This window comes from Setaria viridis, chromosome 1, assembly GCF_005286985.2.
Source record: "Setaria viridis chromosome 1, Setaria_viridis_v4.0, whole genome shotgun sequence".
NCBI lineage: Eukaryota > Viridiplantae > Streptophyta > Magnoliopsida > Poales > Poaceae > Setaria > Setaria viridis.
Window position 1 is genome coordinate 33,620,551 of NC_048263.2, and position 21,780 is coordinate 33,642,330.

The 21,780-nt window shown below is 49.0% G+C and overlaps 1 protein-coding gene across 3 annotated transcripts; it reads left to right on the plus strand.

The window, feature by feature from the left end:
• Positions 1-13,610: 13,610 nt before the first annotated feature.
• Positions 13,611-21,208, plus strand: LOC117866420 (uncharacterized). Of its 3 annotated transcripts, none has more exons than XM_034750642.2 (5): positions 13,611-13,917; positions 14,126-14,195; positions 14,321-14,732; positions 15,663-16,062; positions 19,490-21,208. In XM_034750642.2, exons 3-5 carry the CDS (start codon positions 14,528-14,530, stop codon positions 20,640-20,642), a joined length of 1,758 nt encoding a protein of 585 aa, XP_034606533.1. In that variant the 5' UTR covers positions 13,611-13,917; positions 14,126-14,195; positions 14,321-14,527; the 3' UTR covers positions 20,643-21,208. The 3 variants fall into 3 exon arrangements, with proteins under 3 accessions (XP_034606533.1, XP_034606526.1, XP_034606519.1); XM_034750635.2 differs by having other exon boundaries at positions 14,409-14,732; XM_034750628.2 differs by lacking the exon at positions 14,126-14,195 and having other exon boundaries at positions 13,615-13,917; positions 14,409-14,732.
• The last annotated feature ends 572 nt before the right edge of the window (positions 21,209-21,780 follow it).

Here is a 21,780-nt window from a genome sequence, read left to right on the forward strand (position 1 = left end):
GGAATAGTGTAGTGTAAGGCCAATCAAGGTATGGCTAAGACTTAACCAGCATCAGCTTTTAATTTAGTTGGTCAAATTTTATTAGCAGTTAACTAAGTGTAAATTTATACCACCCGAAATTAAACAAGAACATAAACAAAGTAAACAACATATGCATGAATGAAATAATAACGATTTAAGTCCATCTTTTGATAATGTTATCATGTGAGGGTCCAGGCTGCTCTTAACCATGAGCACGGCAGATCGATCAGTTTTACACTCTACAGAGGTTGCACATCTTTACCCACAAGTCGTGTAAAAGTTCAAAAGAACTTTGGACCCAACCATACGGTGTTTGCAAGGCACCATACCACACTTTCGAGGTGTGATTGCATAGGGACGTTACGAGGCCTTTACAAAGATTCGCTAATAAGTGGTAACCCGCTAAGGTTTCAGGTCAAAGCAGAGCATAACAGTCCCCTAGTGGGTACAGTGTCTTAGCAAAGCCCACTTCCCAAGAGAGCGAGTGCTATACCCTATCAACGCCTCCCCTCTTGCCCTTTTGGTAAGACAACCCCAGACTAGAGTTTCTATTATTTAGCCAAGACCAGAGCCATTTAGTCTTGTGGTAGCACTATTTTCCTGGGTGGTTCTCCATGTTTTGATTAAACATTTATGATTTTGTATTAATGAAAGGTATAGCATAAGTAAAGGAAGATTAATCATTAAATTCAGTTAAACCACCATAACCTAAGTAAGCAATAAGTATGAACTACCCAACATAAAAGTAAACCCAGTTGATCAAGGCATAGGTAAAAGAAATCTAGGACATCCTTAATTGGGACCCATCATGTTTAACCTATTAAGTGCATAGCGATGTTGTATTGAACATGAAAGTAAAGGTGAATGGGACTTAAGGAAGTGATCAAGGACACGACTTGCCTTCTTGGCGTTGCTCTTGCTGTTCGTACTCCTCGAAGATTTGATCTTCAAATCCCTCGAACTGCTGATCGTCTACACGCGTCACACGAGCACATACAAGCATTTAAAGGCATAACATAAGAAAACACTACACCAAACCATAATAAACAGAAAAAAAAATCTTGAAAAACTAATCTACGCATTAAAATGAACATGTGGATATAAAGAACGCTAAAAACGGAGCTAGGATGCAAAAGATACGCTTAAAACAAGCTACAGGGGCTTTTCTGCGAGAAAACTAAACTTTCAGGGGTTAAAATGTGAAATTATGCGTACAAACTGAAGGTTTAAAGTGCAAAAATGCAACTCAGGATGGCGGGTTAATTTTGCAAAAGCGCAGGCTTTAAAATGGAAGAAAACAAGACCGGTTTGTAAATACTTTTGAACTAGATTGGACTGCGGATTGATTTGCGCAAAATGTGAGGGCTTAAATGCAAAAGAGCAACAGCGCTGCGTGGTTGACCGGTACATGACCCAGTTGACTTGCTGCGGGCTGTCGGATCTAGGTCGGATGGCTGCGGCGGAGAAGCGGCGGTGTGTGGCGGCGGACCACACGGCGAGTGGCGGCGGACCGCCGGAGTCACCTGAAAATGGGCCTCCATGCACGGATTCGAGTGCGGAAATGACCAGAAGGGAGTGAGGGTTGAGGCGAGCGCATCTAGAGGGTCGATGGGTGGGTTCCAGCAGTGGTGGAGGCGGTGCGAAGCGCGGCGGTGGACGGCGGCTCTTGTGGGGTCGTCTGCGCAACCGGAGACACGGGGAGACACAGGGCTTCACGGGTGGCCTTCTCACCTCCTCGCGATGCTCTGGGCAGTGTCAGCGGTGATGGAGAGGCGATGGTAGAGGAGATCGATGCAACGCAGGTGAGCTCGAGCTCCGGGTGGCGGCGGCGCAGAGGAACCGACGGCTAGGGTTTGAGAAAAAAGGCTGGGGGCGGCGTCTTTTATAGGGCTGGGGCGCGGGGGTGTACTTGGCCTGGCTCGAGCTCGAGTCGGGGTCGGACGTGGCATGGTCGACGCTGAAGAAAGGAAGGTGCACGGCAAGAAAAAGGAAGGAGCGGAGGAGGAAGAAAGGAAAGGAAGGGGAGGAGCTGATCGGCGGGCCCCGCACGGCAAAGAGAGGGAGGGAGGCTGAGCCAGCGCTAGCCCGGAGGCGAGCGCGCAGCTAGGCCAGTGCGGTGCAGAGGACTTGGGCCGTAGGCGCGCCTGCAAAGGAAAGGTGGAGCAGGGGAGCTGGGCCGGTGGGGTCGCTGTGAAGCTGGGCCAAAAGAAGAGAAAGAAAGGAAACTACCCAAAGAAAGGAAGAAAGAAAAGAGAAGAAAAAGGGTTTGAAACAAATATGAAATTTCAATTTTAAACTCAAATTCAACTCAAGTAAACAAAAATATGCACGAGCATGAATGCAACAATGAACTCCTATGATGTATTAATTTAATTTGGAAATGCGTTTAAATGCCAAAAATTTTACTGCGACCCTAATTTGGATGAATTTTATTGAGTTTGGAAATTTTAGAATTTTCGGGTGTTACAGCCTGCAACTTTCCGGCACCCTCCTCAAAACCGTAGTCATTGTCGCAGATGTAGAACCAATTGGCGTGCCAGCCCCGATTGGAGTCGTTTGCTTTGATCTTCGGGTACTTGTCCGCGTACCCGAGGCACATCTAGATGGTGACACCGCCCAGCGGCATGAGCTCGTCGTCGCCAAAACTCACCTTTTGCTGCCGGACCTCAAAGATCCGGTGGAAGAGCGACACATGGGGGGTGATGACGAGGAACCCCTCCCACACCATCACAAAGCCAGCGAGCTGCAGCAACCCATTGGGGTTGAAATGATGCAGCTCAATTCTGAGCTCGTGGAGGAAGCCCCGGAGGAAGGGGTGCGCCAGCAACCCAAACCCCTAAGTGGAACTCGAGGAACGAGAAGGCCTCCCCAGGCTGGGGCTGCAGGAACTACTCTCTCGCGGCGGCGCGCCACCCAGCCTCCTCCTTCAAGCAGGAGGCAACCTGCGGCGACCAGCTCCTGCAACTTCGCCTCTGCCACCAACGAAAGAACCCACAAACCCATCACCGGGAAGAAGCAGAGGTGGCGGCGCTGGCAGACGGGAGGGAATGCATGCGAGCGGACTGTGGGACTCACCAGGTCACCCCCACAACTCCTCTTCTTTGCTCTCTCTCTCTCTCCCTCCCTCCCTCCCTTTCTCTCTCTCTTGTTCTCCTAGCTGCTCGAGCATAGCTACTAGGCAATGGCTAAAGGAAGAACAAGCAAGCAGAAGAGTGGAGGCAGCGGATTTAAGGGCGCAGCCCTAGGGAGGCCAACCGCCCCCTTCGAGCAATTGCACGTGGTGGTGGGCCCAGCCCCTGAGGTGGCGCTGGAAATGCGCACACAAAAAGTGCGACGCGCGTGCATGGCCTGTGCCATCAAGGCGCGACAAGACGTGACGGGGCAGCCGCCAGGTGGCACCTCGGCTCCCGTGCGATGACCCTTCAGCTGCTCCGCCCTGGCAGTTGGGCCAAGCCCAAGCAGCAGGCTAGGATACGAAGGCTGGCCCAACGGACGGGCTCGCGGCCGTCCTGAGGCCCAACTAAACATAGAGCTAGGGACGGATGGGTTGAGAGAGTCCCAGTGACTACGAGTTGGGATGCCACGCGGCCCTTGACCTCCTCCCACCGTATCTGAGTCCTGATGACAAGTCCGCTCTGGGTATTCCTCACGAGGGAAGGCAACGAGCCCTCCAACCTCCCACGCAAGAGGTTAGGGACCAAATGGGTGGACCACCAGGATTAACAGGACATCTCCCAGTGAGACATAGACAAACTTTCTGCAGTCGGAAAGGTGATCGGGTCCTGCTCAGATTGCCTAGCGACGCTCGAACGAGCGCATTTGCCCGACCAGCCTAGTAAGCAAGGAGCCGCTCCCAACGAAAGGACCACGTGGGGCATGACCCCGACCACACGAGCGCACTCCCCCGGGAGCAGCGCACCAAGGGGCTCAGAGCAACCAGCCCCGAAGGCCAAGCAAGCCGTTCGTGACATGCTCCGCGGACAAAATTTATTATTTAGTGGAACAAACATTACAACAAGGGCGTCCAAGACGCCATGTACAGATATAAAAAATGCTAGTGTTGCCGAGCAAGGCAACACCTAGGACCCACGGGGAGTGCTGCTACAGGGGTGGCGTGAAGCGGCGGATGCTCACGTCATGGAGTTTCTTGTAGCATCAGTACCTCAAGGGCCACTTGTGCGGAGGTTGTACCAAGGACGAGAGCATGTTCAGCTCCAGCAAGCGATGCGACCATCTCCCTTGGTAAGAGAGAAAACCAAGGCCACACTCAAAGCCTCCCATCGGAGACAAGAAGGGGCCGTAGTTGTACCCAACATGCTTAGGAGCAGTGTCATGGCAGCCTTCGTCGAGCCCGCTGGTCCGCCGTGGGATCGAATGGGAGCATCAGAGCTCCTAAGTGATCCCAGAGAGATCCAGAGGTTGTTCTTGCCTGTTACCGGTTCCTCCCGCCGGATCCATGAGGATCTTGGAGCAGGATTGGCAATGGGAACGGAGGTGCCTCAAACCTCCGTGGTATGCCCAGCCACTTGCTGAGATTCTTCTAGCATCAAGGGCAGGCTACACGGCAGCCATCTCAGAAGAATCGGAGACGCCCTCTCGGTGGCAGCTGTCGGTGTTTTAACCCGGCAACCTATCAAGGGAGTACCTGAGATAGTGTTTTGGTTGGTGGGTGTCGTCGAAATCAAGGAGTCGATGGTAACTTAGGGACACGATTTAGACAGGTTCGGGCTGCTACATCACATAATACCATACGTCCTATGTGTTGTCTGCTTGTATTCGATTGAACTTGTTTTGAGGGGGTCCCTGCCCGTCCTTATATATCGGGGGAGCAAGGTTATAGGGTAGTCTTTGGTACAAGAGTACTAGTCGGATACGACTATAGAGTCCTACTCTAACTTGGCAGAGTAGTTTCCTTGTATTCCGACTAGTCCTTCAGGAGTTTCATGTAGTCTACGTTGCCCTGTAGCGTAATCTTAATGTCCTGATATGTCTCGAGTACGTCCCCTTGGGTGGGTCCGTACAGATCTTCTGGTGGGTCCAAGGATGTATGGTTGACAGCGTCATCCCCCTACCCGCACACGGAAGCATTTTGGGAAGTGAAGCCTCAAGCCCCAAGCAGCACATGACGCAGGCTTTATAGCCCGAGTGCAAGGCTAAGTCGCGTGACACCGGGAGGTTCAAAGAGGGGTGCCCGTCAGGCAAGGGCGTCGCGAGGCTCGATGCACCGGCAAACCCACGTGAACAGCTAAAGGACGAAAATGATGCCTTGAGCAGGACCTCGGTATTCCTCATTGCATAGGGCACCGGGCGAACCAGTCCCGGGCAACCACGAAGAAACCAGAAGGTCAGAAGGGGTCTCCTGACAACGCCAGAATGGCAGAAAGAGACGGGCAGCACCCACATTAAAAACCTTCTAAGCGAATCTTCGATTCCCTCAGAAGCTGGGGGGTAGACCCAATGGGTCCGCTTGCGCGAACCCACAGGATGCCTCAACCATCGAATGGCATGCAAGAAGGGCGAAGGAGCCTTCCCCCGACCACAAGGTCGAACGAAGCCTCAGGGGCTACTGACGGTTCCTATACCAGGGGTACCCTCTGGAAAGGGGTTTAAGGCAACCAGGCGCCAAAAGGCCAAAGGCCCAATAGCTAGAAGCATCCAGGAAACGGCCCAGATGATGCTGCGGCCCACCGCCCGGCCTCCCTTGGTCGGAAGCCAAGAGCCAGCTTCGGGGCGGAGCCCGTAAGGGGCCCACAGTGCCTCACCCACTCCTTGACTCAGGAAGACCTGCGCCGTACGAGAGGCATTAAATGCATGGCGTGGCCCCCCTAACCGCCCCACGCAAGAGACATGATTGGGCGAGGGGAGCCAACCTATAACCAAGAGGTCTGAGGGTGAGGATACACCCTTCGAACTGCCCAGGATGGCCTGTAGGACGAGGCCACGAGTGGCCGTACAAGCCCACACGCCCTGGTGTCATCATCACCTTTGCCGTCAAGGAGACCCGTCAAGATCAAGGCAATGCCACAACGCCAGGCCCGGTACAGTCCCGCAGGCAAGGTGGGACCCAGCGACAAACACTACGGCGAGGAGTGGCCGTGAGCACACCAAAGAGGTCGGGGAAAGTCGAGATGAGCGGCACACCCCGTCCAAGCCACTAATCAAGGATCGCCCATTCCTCACCAGTACAGACGTCAGCGACAGCTCCCATCACGTTCACTGCCACGAGGTTGGCAAATGGGATGGGGGCACGCCACAGAGCAGGTCGGGCCGTGCGTAAGCAGCCCATGCCGCACAGGAGCTACTGTACAAGGCGTGCGAAGCACACGACCAGCCAGGGGGATAGGACAAGGAAGCCTCTTAGTGCAAGGAAGACCCGACCACGCCGCAACCCCGACCTCTGAGGTCATGGACCTCCTCCATTTCTCAACGTTGTCGCCCGGTCCCTAGCCTATATAAAGGGAATCGGGCCTCCTTTCACTGTCTCTCTCGCATTCGACACATACATCCACACATTGCACAAACGCTTGCTTGCAAGCACCCCATTGTAAGCGCAATGCACTTGATCCAAGGAACACGACTCCTGCTGAAAGTGGACGTAAGGATCTTCCCAAACTAGTATAATTCCTTGTCTCTTGTGTGCTAGCCATCGGAAGTGGGAGGAGCGCGACGTACAATCACTAATCGGCGGTACGAAACACTGACACAAATGATCAGGTGGCAGATGGGTTCACAAAGTCTTTGTCAACACAAAAGGTTGAAGCATTCCGACGCGATATCAACCTAGAACGGTTTATATTGAGGGGAAGTGTTGAAAGATAGATTATGTTAGTATTTGTGTTTGACTTGTAATCAAAGGAATATCCAACGTTAGAGATATGGCCAGGAGGTTAGGATCTAGATAAGATTTGGTATAGTTTATTTAGAGCTGCTGTAACCAATCTCCTGGCCTATCCCATCGTGTGATATCTCCTCATGTGTATAAATGCCACGCACGGGGCTTTTCCACAGTAGATTGTGCGCGCACCCAAGCTAGGGGCCAACGGTTCCACAAACACATCTATTTCCTTTCAGTGCCATCAAGATCGAGTGCCATGCACCCTCGCTCCATCCATCAGCATCCATGATGACTCCCTCCTATTGTTGGAATGCTCTTATTGCCTTAACCACCACATTTTGCTACTTCCCCATCGCCGACACCGCCGACACCGCTCACTTCTTGTTCTCCACACTCTCTGACAATGGCCCCCCACTTCGCCGCTCCGTGCACCTACTTTGCCGGTCCATCAACTTCCTAAATCTCTCCTTCCTAATCACAAACCCATCCCGCATCCTAAATTCTGGAACCCTACCCCCTTCCATGTTGTGGCTCACCATTGCCATCATCACTCTTTCATTGATAATTGAAATCTAGTTTCCAAGATTCCAAAGTTCATTGTCAAAAAAGAAAAGCAACTGAAGTCTCGGAGGTAGGAGAGTATAGTCTCACCTCCCTTATAGCAAAAACAAAGAAATGATAAATATTTTTCTTTGGAGAACGGAGAGTTGGAATTAGCAGGGGACATGAACAATCAAACATGGCTAACTATAGTAGAGAAAAAGTAAACCGTTTTATTCAACGAAAAGAGATGCTGAAAATAGAAACCAATCGAGTGCTAGCTACTCTTAGCTACGAATGTGAGCCCTTGTTTACTTCCCAAGTTGGGAGGTGCCAAATTGACATTTTGCCATAAATGCGACACTGTAGCGTTTCGTTTGTATTTGTGAATTATTATCCAAATATTGACTAATTAGGCTCAAAAGATTCGTCTCGCAAAGTACAACAAAACTGTGCAATTAGTTTTTAATTTCGTCTACATTTAGTACTCCATGCATGTACCGCAAGTTTGATGTGATGGGGAATCTTCTTTTTGCATAGTGTCAAAGTTGGGAGTTTGGAGGGAAGTAAACAAGGGCTGATATTGAGTCGACTGCTGACTGTTGACAAGTTGGCACTTTCGACCACATCGGAAGTGTCAGCGACTTTTAGCCTCGAGGGGGTGACCTCACATGGTCCAAGTAGGCTAAATACGTGACATCTGAAAAACAAGCGTTTTCTCTCCTGAAGGAAATCGTGACGATGGTAGTAGTAGTTCAACTTGAACACGTCTTGCTAGTCCTGCAGTAGAAAACGGCTACGCTCGTCTCTGCAAGTAACTAGCTAGGAGTATTTCACAGGCCCATGCCATGCGTGTCATCAGAAGGATTTCTTGCAAGAGCTGGCAAGAACCGATCACCGACCAGAGTAGCGTGCGTCCATGAGGCGACTACCCATGCATGACCGACCATGGCGAGCTAGGAGGAGCTGGCGAGCCCATACGGGGTCACGCATGGCTTCCACTCCAAAGCTCCCTGAGAATGGGGACAGCAGATTCTTATTCCCCTATTATTCCCTCCCAGATTCGTCGTCCGGTATATCAACCTTGAGAAGAAAACGCGAGAATGACTTGAGAGGATAAGCAGACACATGATCGTGATGCCGTCATCCGTGAGTCGTCGGCAGGGACTGATAGAGCGACGGGACCGTGCTGTACCTGTACGAGGGTGAGGTCACTACACGTCCAGAAATGCTTGTTTCCCAATCTCTCACTCTTTCACTCTTCGCCTAGCTTGCTTGGCCGTCACCTCGTACTATGTACTATAGGGCACTGCCGGCCATTAAACACAACATCTGTTTAATAGCTGGTTTAACCAAGGGATCGGGAGAATAATTCACTGTTATCGACAGGTCCTACATATATTTGTTGGAAAATTTGGTTCATAGGTGTTGCCGGTTTTTAGAGTCTATAATTATGCAGTTTTTCACGTCCCATTGTTGGTCTTTCATTCTGCATATCGGTCGAGCACAGTCGGATGTAAACACTGACCTTGTCTGTAATAACTGCAGTTTGATGTTCCTTTCTCAAGGGTTGTATAAGATAGAACCTTTCATTTATCTAAAAGAAGGGCACTGCAAGCACACACTAGCACACATATATATTGACATGAATGTGGATGGATCTCAGCCTAACCTAAACAAGTGCCCAACTTTGAAGATGCAAAATCACTATTGTAGCACTGTAGCATACTGTAGCGTTTTGTTTGTATTTGTGAATTATTATCCAAATATTGACTAATTAGGCTCAAAAGATTCATCTCGCAAAGTACAACAAAACTGTGCAATTAGTTTTTGATTTCGTCTACATTTAGTACTCCATGCATATACCACAAGTTTGATGTGATGGGGAATCTTCTTTTTGTATAGTGTCAAAGTTAGGATTTTGAGGGGAACTAAACAGGCCCCTATTCAGAGTTTAAATTTAGGGGGTGTTTGGTTCCCTTTGCTTATTTTTAGCACGTGCCGCATTGAATGTTTAGATACTAATTAGGAGTATTAAACGTAGACTATTTACAAAACCAATTACATAAGTGGAGGCTAAACAGCGAGACGAATCTATTAAGCCTAATTAATCCATCATTAGCAAATGTTTACCGTAGCAACACATTGTCAAATCATGGACTAATTAGGCTTAATAGATTCGTCTCGCCATTTAGCCTCCACTTATATAATGGGTTTTGTAAATAGTCTACATTTAATACTCCTAATTAGTATCTAAACATTCGATGTGACGAGTGCTAAAAATAAGCAAGATTAACCAAATCAGGCCTTAACGTTACAGAGATGGGAGGAAAATTTTGATGTGCAACGTACGATTTGAGGATGGATTAGTTGCAATCTTGACCTCCTGAATCGGCGAATCCTAAATGCGACATGCATATATGCACAGTAGTACTACGGCGGTAAGCCTCACAGTTCCCATAAGAGGAAGCGACCAAAAACGGGGAGAATCTCAGCGTAGACTGGACCCAGCCGCCCGGCGGCCCGCTGCGAGATATTCCCCTGCGACCGCTGCCCCTCCCCCTGCCCGGTAGAATCCAAGCCACCCGGCATGATGCTGCCGCATACACCCAAGCCAGCGAATTCCCTCCTCCTCAGTCCTCACACGCGAGCAGATCGAGCGCTCGCGTCGTCGCAGTGGGATCCATTCATGCGTGCCGCTCTGGCCGCTGCCGCCGGCCCTGCTGGCTCGACGCCACTCCATATCACGCTCTGGAAGCCTTGCACATGCAGGCGAATGTTTTCAGGCGCGGCAAGCGCGCATATGCTAGTTGTAGACCTGCGTGCGTCACCTTGTACGCAGTTCCCGTCCGCTCACCGAACCTAATCCTCGCAGCAGTACAGTGTAGCAGCCGGTTTTTTCTTTCTTTTTTTTTTGCGTGCGGACAGGTTGTCGGGTTGCTTAGGCTATCGCGGCGCCAAGTTGTGTTTGATCGATCAGGGATTCAGGGTTATAGAATTCAGTAGCGTTTTTCTATGGTTCAGACAGCGAGAGGCCACGGTTTGATTAGGTTTCCTTGGCGTACGGCCACTCTTGCTTGGACTCGTTATCTGACTCGGCTAATCCTCCATCTCTGATTCTTTTCCCGTTGATAGCTCGGACGATCATATATAAATGTATACGTGCATACTTTTACACACACTAATAACGCACTGTGATTGCCGGCCAAACAAAGTCATTTCGACTGATTTGACGCGCGCTTGCATTGGCAAATTAAATGAAACCCACCACCAGCATGGCAGTACCTATATATAGGCGGGGACATGGGTGATACGATACGTGATCGATGTAAAGCTAGCCACCAAACCGGAGTCGTGTTTACGTGCCGCTCCTGTCCAGATGCTCTTGGTTAAGCATGTACAAACTGTCGGGGCCAAATCTGAAGGGAACAGTGATATCCTTTCAATTCTCCAGTATGGTGGGCCTGAGATACTTGGCTGGCCAGGGTCGTTTCGCCATCATCATCCATGCCCGGATTTCCTTTCGTCAAACAGCCCAAGGGAGGGAGGAATCGGCGCACGTGAACCAGTAGTGCTTGTGTATATCTTTGTACAGGACGTCGTCAAGACCCGCGTCAAAGACCACACGGCGCGCGGCAATAATGTAATGGCAGGGGAACTAAAACACTGTGCATGGATCGGGACTGGATCGACATTATATATCACGGTCTCTAGCACAAAGAATGATTTCAGCAGGGGTTGAGAGCGTCGTGCAGTGACGCCATGCTACGGAGAAATTAAGATACTGAACAAGGGTGCCTGATGAGTTGCTTTGCCAAGCAGTCACCACACTGTCTTCTTTTTCTCTCTCGGAAGAACAAGCGGTAACCACTGTCGAGACGCCAGTGCCCGGCCGTCCCGTTAAATCCCACGCTTGCAAAACTCCCACGTTCTTGTCTCCTTGAGCCTTTAGTACCCATCAGTCCGTACGCCTGACAATCCTGCACGCACTCGTATGCAGTGTCGGCCTGCAGTAGTGAACTCCATTTTTGTGCGTGTGACTTGGGGGGGGCCTACCTGGTCAGGACTCAGGAGAACGAAATCTATCGTAGAAGTGTCCGGTTGTTCTGCTAGTGAGCAAAAGCAGGCGAGATCAACTTCAGAGTTCAGATGCATGCATATATACACACTATGCGTGACAGAGTGGTCAGACAGCGCGCGTGTCCAGCAAGCGTAGTGTCAAGCTTTCAGCAACATTGCAGAAATTGATACACGTGGACATGACGACCCAACGAGTAATAAAAAAGATTAATCGGGAGAGCAAGATAACAAAGTAGTACCAACGTACCGAGAGAAACGCCGTCAATGGCCATAAGAAGAATTCTTGTAACTATCAGTAACATACAACATTCTTTTGTTATGTTAAATTGTACAAATTCAAAATCTCGAATGTTCATTCATTATCCATTGGTTTAAGTAAATGCTGATTCTCACCTGTTTCAGAAAAAAAGAGGGAGAAAAAGAATAGTTTGTTCACTGATCTTTTTGTAGGGAAACCAAATAGATTCATCCAGCTGTGAAATGACGGGCATGAATTTTTCGTAGGTACATGTGACCACATAGCTTAACGAGGTCGTTCATTTTCAAATCAATGAGATTGATTATGGGTAGGTGAAAACAACCAACGATCAGATAAAATATCATAATAGTGAAATGGGTGGCTGAGATAGCACTTGTGGTCACAAAGGACATGAGGTCTTGAATGGACGGCTGAGATAACACTTGTGGTCACAAGAGCACGTGGTCTTGCCTTTTCCGTGGAAGGACATGTTTTCATCATAAGGTAAATTGTGTTCGTCGCAGCTCTAAGTTGGGCCAGTGGTTGAACAAGCAAGATCACAAAATATATAGAGGAGGGGAGGCAATGTGGAACACATGATGGGAGAAGTTGCCGTTCCATCCATAAGCCTTATAAGATAATGCATGTTTAATGTGATATTGAATGGACCTAAGAAAAATAGGCCTAACCGTGCCCAAACCTAAAATTCCTTCTTGAGTTCGAATCAATTATGCCCAAAATGACATGCTAGATGATTTCTTTTGATTGTGCGGGAAGAAGAGCGACCATCTGATCACCAATAACAAATGAGTCAGGCATGTCCAGCCCAGCTCAAAGAGATCAGGACTGAGAGCCCTCAAAAATCAAAGCACGGGCAAGAATTTTCTTCATTCAAAATTAGTCTTTTTTTTACCCCAGCTGTCTTTTTCTTAATATAAGCCTACTTTGTGCTTAATCACATTGCAGTTGAATATCGAAATGCTTACAAAGGGAATTTAGGCCACGTTTGGATCTTTTATAGTTAACTATTGGATGTGTTTTGGGGGGGGGGGGGGCAGCTAACAAGTGGGTGGTAAGGCTATTAACTGGAGATTCAAAATAGGGCTTCAATTAATTTTTTAACAGCTCGTTTTGATCTTTCTAGATACATAATTTTACCATATATTTAGACATAGCATATGTCTAAGTGCACAGAAAAAATCAAAACAACTTATAATTTGGAATGAATGGAGTAGTAGTTAACTTTAAGGGATTCAAACGGGGCTTAATAATAAGCCCTCAATTGTTGTTATGAAAAGGGAAGGTATAATTCTCCAACACAACCCCTAGGCTTCTTTAGTAGATCTCACTCTGATGAAAAATTGTTTGGAGTGTAAAGATAGCGCAGGAGTTTTTTTTTATGAAAGTATGTATCATCCCTTTCTGTATATTACAAAATAAACTTTCTGCGAAGGAAGATTTTAAGAACAACGTCGTGCTGAAGTTTGTTAACATAAGTTTTAAAATTCAAATCACATAATAATTGCACTTATCTGCACCATGCCACCATGCAATAGGCTAAATCAGATTTTTTTTAAAGACAAATTGCTTGCCTGCATGTGCCTCCATTTTCCTTGCAAATCTGAAAATCCTGCCGCGCGTGTGCGTGCTGTGTCATGTGTGTGTGCACGGGCGGACGTGTGTGAGGTGAGCGAGGGGTAAGCAAGCTCCACGGTCGGTGGACCCAAGTCATCAGCCGCTTCACGACACCGCTCGCCTGCGTGAGCTTTGCCTTTGCACCCCTCTCCCATCATAGCATCATCTGTACCCTGTCTATTCTCACGTCTCTCTCTTGCTCTGAGTTGTATATATATTAAACTTTAATGCTATTTTATTCGCACTATATACTGATCCCTTGTAAAAGTTGGAAGACCACACAGGTCGATTTCTCTTCAGAAAAAAAATTTATAGAAATTGGTTGATATATACTAGCACAGCAGCATATAGTAGTGTGGAAAGAAGGACGAAAGGAGGGGAGGAGAGAGAGAGAAAAGTATGACAAGGATGCGAAAGAAATCAGACAACAAACTTCTTAGCCTCCTCCATATCCTCCTCTCCACTTCTTCCTCTTCCATGGCATGCGTTCTATGCTAGCCAGGCGAGCAAGAACCACAGCAAGAGCAAGCAACAGCGAGTGGCAGCACTCGAGAAAGAGGGGGAGGAGGTATGGACAAGAAACAAAGTCATCACTCCCTTTTTCTCGATCGCTTTGGTTCTTTTATATACGTGTGGATTTTGGTGTTTGCGAGCTTTTGTTTCCTCGCCTTTTTCCTCGCTTGTTTTCGAGTGCAACTGTTTGTCTTGGATTTCCTGCGCTCTTTGTTGTTTTGTTGATCTTGGACGAGCCCTAATCCCTCGTTGTTTTTCCCCAGCTTCTTGTCGATTCCTTTTTGTTGTTCTTTCAGATCAATTTGCAGCCACACACACCCACATATGAGATAGGTATGCGCCTCCTCCTTCTTCAATTCGATCTCGATCTCTTTTTGCTCTTTCCTTTGGGTCTTTTCGTCCTCCTTTCGTGAAAGAGCTACCTTTCTGACATCGATCTTCTCGTGCTTGCTTGATAGCATGATTTGTAGTGTCAATCTTGATTCTCGCGTGTGTCACTACTTGAGCCATGTCTCAGCTGGGAGCTACTGTTTGTTTTGGGTGAAGGGAGGATAGGGAAGATCGACGACAGCCTCTGCTAGTCCAATCCAGAAATAAGGCTACCAAAAGGGAAAAGATTCCCTTGTTCTTGAGCAGCTTTGTCAAGGACAAATCTGGAGGGGGCGATGGCATCCAATTCATCAGCGGCGGCTGTGGCAGCGCTGTTCGGAATTAGGGATGGCGGCGACCACCAAGACCAGATTAAGCCGCTGCTTACGCAGCAGCAGCTGCCTCCTGCGCCACTGCTCAGCGCGGCCGCTTCGTCGTCGGCGGGGTCCGGCCAGGCGCCAGCGGCGTCACCGCCAGTGAAGAAGAAGAGGAACCTACCAGGTAAAATCCTATAGCTAGAACATCCTGTTCAATTTCGGCCATGCATCTTCTCCTAGTGGATCTTATTAGTGATTGGAATTTGTTGCGAGTGTTTCATCATATCTAGGAAGCGCCTCTTCGTTTTTCTATGGATCTTATAACCTAGGTTTTTTGTTATGAGTTTGGGGTTTCCTCGATACAAAGCTTTCTTATCGAGTATTTCCGTCCAAGATTTGTTCTCCGCTACCTGGATTTGAACTACATGAAATGGTCCTATATTTTTCGTCAGATCTTCATCCCTGTCTTCCCGTCATCCCGTGTCTTGGAATTTTGTCCACATCTTGATCGATTCGATTCAAAGGATCCGGTCGTCACATGTTGCACTTACTAGCTAGTACTTCATTTAAAGCCTGTAGCCTCACCTGAGTGAATTCTCTTCAATTCAGGTAAAAGAGTAGAGAGAGAGCACTGAACCATCTTTTCTTTCTTCACTTGCTACATATTCTCCGCAAATAAATTCATTTCAGGCACATACTAGTTTCTTAGTCATGATCGTGTATTTATTTATCAGTTAAAAAGCATAGATTTTAATTAATTTCCGCAAGATTATTCCATGTTGTTCGTGAGCAGCTATCTAGGCAAGCTAGCTGTTTATCCTCTCCACCCTTTGCTGTCTCACTCTCTCTTACCTAAACAGATAGCGGCCATGGCACACGATCTATGCCAATTCCTTTGTTCGCTATATCTCTTGCTGCAAACGTCCCTTTGCTCCTTTGTGCTGCTCAAAGTCTCGTGAAAATATTCTCTCCCCCGTTGCCTTATTTTGTCCGTACCCTCACCAAACCAAAAGCAAGGCAAAACACACATATTCTCCGATCCAGCTGTGTATACATTAATCAGCTAGTAACCATGCATGCATGCCTAATACTAACTTGATGATCTATCGATCAGATCCTGACGCGGAGGTGATCGCGCTGTCGCCCAAGACGCTGATGGCGACGAACCGGTTCGTGTGCGAGGTGTGCAACAAGGGGTTCCAGCGGGAGCAGAACCTGCAGCTGCACCGGCGCGGGCACAACCTGCCGTGGAAGCTGAAGCAGAAGGACCCGCTGCAGGCGCAGCGCCGCCGCGTGTACCTGTGCCCGGAGCCGACGTGCGCGCACCACGACCCGTCCCGCGCCCTCGGCGACCTGACGGGCATCAAGAAGCACTTCTGCCGCAAGCACGGCGAGAAGAAGTGGAAGTGCGACAAGTGCTCCAAGCGCTACGCCGTGCAGTCCGACTGGAAGGCGCACTCCAAGGTCTGCGGCACCCGCGAGTACCGCTGCGACTGCGGCACCCTCTTCTCCCGGTACGTGCGTCGTTCATCCCATGCTGTGCGTGCTTCATCAATTCCGTGCGTGTATCGTCTCTTCTGTACGTGTACGTGCGTGTCGTCACCGTCGATCTAGCTCTAGGCCTACTATATATGTGTGCATCGAGTTAGTACGTGTAACTTGGTACGTGTACCTGGATGTCTTCCAGTCGATCTGCTGCACGGCACGGTACTATCTGGCAAGTACGCATGCATGCATGATCAAGTCAATGCAATGCAAGCCTAGTCATTCTCGTTCTCGCATTACTGCATTAGCTACCAGTTCCCGTGCATTCCGAGTGCTAGATCGAAGAAGGCACCACCATGCATGACGTCACGCATGGTTCGGCGCGCCATGGACGTATCCTACTGCACACATCAGCATTGCTTTCCGCATCGCATGCATGACGCGCGCGCGCGGGCGCCTCCCGTGTGCTAGCTAGCAATACCTAGCTGCAAATTGTTCCGTGGCATGCATAATAAAAGGTACAGCGGCGACGACGACGCTGCGGATGGCCTGCCACTGCACGCGCTTTGGCTTCGGTGAACGCGCAAAGAATGTTTAGTGCTGCGTAATTTGGGCTTAGGGTTTTGTCTCGGCGCGTACCCAACAACTTTTGTTTGTGTTGCGCCCGTGGAGGAGAGAGAAAGTATTGGCAGCAGGGCCGCCAGCGCCAGGCAGGCAGGCAACTGCATGCACGTGAAGTGGCCGTTGTCTCATTGTCTGCTCCTACTAGCTGCATACCACTAGATGCGAACGAATGTCTCGAGAGTTTTTCTTGCATGCTAGCCCACCACCATCAAGCCCTGATATGGCTTAAAAAGCCAAGACACTACTGGTACAATAATCTCTCCATGTATACGAAGAAGTGAACCATGCAGAGACATGCACACTCCCCCAGCACCCAGCAGTAGTAGTGTCATGTAAGCTAGCTAGCGTAGTAGCCTTGCCTGTTTGCACATGAGCTGGCTAGATGCCGTGCAGGGCGCCAGGGCCATCCGTTGGTCGTGTCAGGGAGCCAGCAGAGGCCAAGGCTCACAGTCCAGTCACAGCTTTTTTTCCTTGGGTACACGGTACTGACGACCGATCCATGCCCGTCCAGGCCCTCACATCTCTTCAGAGTTCACATGCACTGCAAACTTTCGGAGCAAAGCAGGCAGAGATACGCGCGCGCGCTCGCACTCACGCGCGCACATTGATGGAATCGGGGCTGCTGGGGGCGAGTGGTCACGCCGCTATCGTCTTTCACTAGTTTGGCATGAATCTATCTGGTGGGAAACGAGCACATATGGAATGCATTAGCAGAAGCTGCAATCTAGTGATTGGGGCTGGGGCCTATCCTCTCTTGCATCAATAATTTTGGGGAACCGGGGGTCTAGAGGCTAGCCGCTAGGAAAGCTGCTTGTTATATTAAAAAGAGGATGGAGACCTTTAAAGGTAAAAAATGTACAAAATTACAGCGATTATAAAAAAAGAAAAGTGACACAAAGGACAGTAAGGGGGGTGGGGGTGCAGCAATAGACATTAGGATCGATGCACTAGGTTTGCCAGGTACTTTACCCCAGCTATCATCCACATGAACACCTCATCTTTAATGAGTTGTGTGACCTGTTGAGTGGTCGCTTCTTTGTGGTCGAAGATCCTAGCGTGCGCTCCTTCCATACTACCCAACATACTAGGATAATGAGTGATTTCAGCCTGCGCCGATCCGTGCACACTGTTTTAGCCAGTTCCGACCACCATTGATGCACTGAGACTGTTTGTGGCCACCTGTGCGGAAGCAAGTTGCTTGTGGATGTCCAATGGACCATTTCTCCCCAAATCCGCTTGGTGAATCTGCATTCGGTGAAAAGGTGGGTCGCAGTCTCTGTTGTTCTTCTACATAGGGGGCAGTTTCCAGAGTTAGCCTATCCCCGATCTTGTAGTCTAACAGATGTTCACACTCGGTTTTGTACCAGTAGCCATACAAAGAATTTGCATTTCGAAGGGCCCTAGCTGCTAGGAATATACATATAGGCTTTGATTTCGTGTGGGTGTTTTTTCCCTCAAGAAAATCATCCCTGCACATTGTATATATGTGGGTACATGTGGTATTCTACTAGCCGTTCAGAGTACTTTAAGGGCATTATGCTTGATTAGTTCGAGTACTGACGTATAGTATGCACATTTGGCGTTCATGTATTCATAAGTACAAACACAAAAACCTATTGTCTCCCTTTTGCTTTCTTCTTCTTCTTGGAGAACTTCTTTGGTTTCTTGGAAAGTGAGCTTTTGCCACGAAGCTTTCTGATGTCTGGTGGTGATGCCTCCATGCTCGCCCATGGCAATCTCTAATGTCAACTTGTACAATGTTTCCCTCTGCCTTTTCCTCTTGGAAGCTTGCCGCTATTAGGAACCTGCTATCAATTATAGCATGACAACCTACCTGCTACTCTTTTCCACTTTTTCCTCCTTGATTGATGACATGAGTTTATGGGATCTCGAGCTGCCATCGAGTGTGGAACAAGTGCAGTGAACAAAGTTCAAGTCAGAATTAAGGAGTTGGAAGTCTTTTTAGGCCATGTTTGGATCTATTAGTGCTAATAGTTAACTGACTAGTAGCTAATAGCTGCTAACTATTAGTTAGCTCTATTATTAGTACGGGATATTTGGTTGGATAGCTGTTTGTTTGTGAAAAATGTCTACAATACTAATGCACTCGTTGGGAAAGGATGCTAATAGTTAGTAGGCCCATGAGCACGTTTGTTTGAATTCCCACCTGCTATTTTCATCTAACTAATAGCACTGATGGATCCAAGTAGACATTACTAAACACACTCTCGTGATTTTTCGTAAAGACCTAAACATTGCGAAATGGCAACTCAAAACCAACATATACATTAGGAAATAGAGTTTAAGAACAGGTAGACTTAATTACACATTAGCATGATATGAAACGATTTCATTTCAAAAAAATGATATGAAAAAAAGACAAGTTCTTTTTTTTAAAAAAAAGAAACATGATGCCACTTAGAAATGCTGGTTCTTGAAATTCTGCATGGGCACGGTGTGCCATATATACACTTCAAATAATGTTTTGATTAAACCTTTTAGACGTGTTCTGAAAACTCGTGTTTGCCGATTGATCTGATGCAATTCATGACATTTTCAACAACTTCCTCTCTCTCTATCATTGCTTTTAAATTTGTACGGACTGTATGGCACCAAGAAAATTCTGCACATGAACAATTTTTCACATGCATGCGTTCTTTCACTGTGACGCTGTCCTTCTTGTCGTGCTACCGCATTTCACGTGCAACTTACGTTTGGTTTTGCACGTCACAAGCGCTCGATCCGTGCACACATATTGCCTCGTGATCCAACTGTTACTGACTTGTCAATCACATGCATGCACACGTGATTGCATGCATCCATTCCATGCAGGAGGGACAGCTTCATCACCCACAGGGCTTTCTGCGACGCCCTCGCCCAGGAGAGCGCCCGGCTCCCGCCGCCGGGCCTCACCGCCAGCCACCTCTACGGCGCCACCAGCGCCGCCAACATGGCGCTCAGCCTCTCGCAGGTCGGTTCCCACCTCGCATCCACCCTTGGCGGGGACGCGCACGGCCACCACCAGGACCTCCTCCGCCTCGGCGGCGGCGGCGGCGCCGCGGGCCGCTTTGACCATCTGCTGGGCCCGTCCGGCGCCTCCGCGTTCCGACCCCTGCCGCCCCCGCCATCGTCGGCGTTCCTCATGGGGGCGCCGCAGGAGTTCGGAGACGGCGGCGATGGCACTGGGCCCCACGTGTTCTTGCAGGGCAAGCCGTTCCATGGCCTCATGCATCTGCCGGATCTCCAAGGCAACGGCGCCGGCGGTGGTCCGTCGGCGTCGTCAGCTCCGGGTCTCTTCAACTTGGGCTACATCGCAAACAGCGCGAATAGCTCACGTACTTCCAGCCACGGCCATACAAGCCAGGGACACCTGACCAGTGACCAGTTCAGTGAAGGGGGAGGTGGTGGTGGTGCCGGCGGCTCTGAGTCATCGGCTGCGATGCTTTTCAGCGGCGGAGGGAGCTTCGCCGGCGGTGACCACCAAGTTGCTCCTGGCGGCGGGGTGTACAATGACCAGGCCGTGATGCTGCCGCAGATGTCCGCGACGGCGCTGCTGCAGAAGGCGTCGCAGATGGGCTCCAGCTCGAGCGCGCCCGGCGGCGCGTCCGTTTTTGGGGGCCTCGGGGGCTCGTCTGCACCGCCATCCGCCGCGCACGGCCGGGGCCCCATGCTCGACCAGAGCCAGATGCACCTGCAGAGCCTGATGAACTCGCTGGCTGCCGGCGGCATGTTCGGCGGCGGCGCCAACAGCGGCGGCATGATCGACCCAAGGATGTACGACATGGATCAAGATGTGAAGTTTAGCCAGGGCCGTGGTGGCGCTGAGATGACGCGCGACTTCCTTGGCGTCGGCGGCAGCGGCGGCGTCATGAGGGGGATGCCGGTGGTCAGAGGGGAGCACCGTGACGGTGCCAGTGACATGAGCTCCTTGGAGGCCGAGATGAAGTCGGCCTCGTCGTCCTTCACTGGAGGCAGGATGCCATAAGCTTATGCTCGCATAGTGAGAGAGTACTAAGCAACCTGGCATGCATGCAAACAAGGGTGTTGTACTGAATCCGTTACAGCAGGTTGTTATAGTGTACACTGTACAATGCATGGGAGTGTAGTATAAGGTCGACTGCATTCCATGCAAAAAGGGACGAAGAGACGGGGTTTGAACTTTGAAGACATGCATGCTGAGCAAGGGGCTTCTTTGCTACTAATCCAAGAGGTTAGCTAGATCAAGTAGAACCGTGAGATGATCTAATTGGTGCATGCTTGGTGGTGGTAATTCATGCCTCAAATGTTTTGTTGTTTTCTCTATGTGTAATTGGTTTAATTATACTGGAGGAGATAGTATATTTAGCAATAATGTTGTAGCTAGCTAGGTTAGTATTGGCTTATTGGGGATGATAAGATTCATGCCTCCCAACTGTTTTCTATTTGTTGTTTTTTCTTCTGCAGCGCTGCTTACAGTACCCTTTAATTTGGAGCATAAGCATTGTTCTTGCTTCTTACAAGACAGTTAATAATCACATCTTAGCCATGTGGACATATAGTACTCTTGACATATGTTTTTCAAGTGTTCACAATGTTTCTTTTCCCCAGTATAGTTAATGCTTATCAGTGTGTACCGGGTAAAGAAAAAAATAATTAGATGCTTACCTGTTAGCAGATTGTTATATTTGATACTTTTTTTAATACTATATACCTAACATTGATGCTATAGTTATATGTACACATATCATTGCTATTAGATTCACCTTTTCTCTACACGACAGGAAGTGCGTGACCACGAATTCATTTAAGAGTGAATTCGCTCTGTGCCACAAAAATGAACATCAATCACCTTAGTGTCATATATTTTTGTGAACTTTCCTCGGTGCCATAACATCTAAATTTTATCCCCCCTTAGTGCCACATCCGTTAGGAAGTTGCTATACTGCTGTTAAATTGATAGGAAAAAGGCTATTTGCCCCTCCAACACAAATGATGAATATTTGGGCTCTATGTGAAAGGATCGAGATGTCGCCTAGAGGGGGCTGAATAGGTGAGTTGACCAATTTATAAAACTTTAACCCACTCGCAGCACTGCCCAGGCCAAACCGATCAAGCCGGTTCACCAAACCGGTCAGACCGGTCCA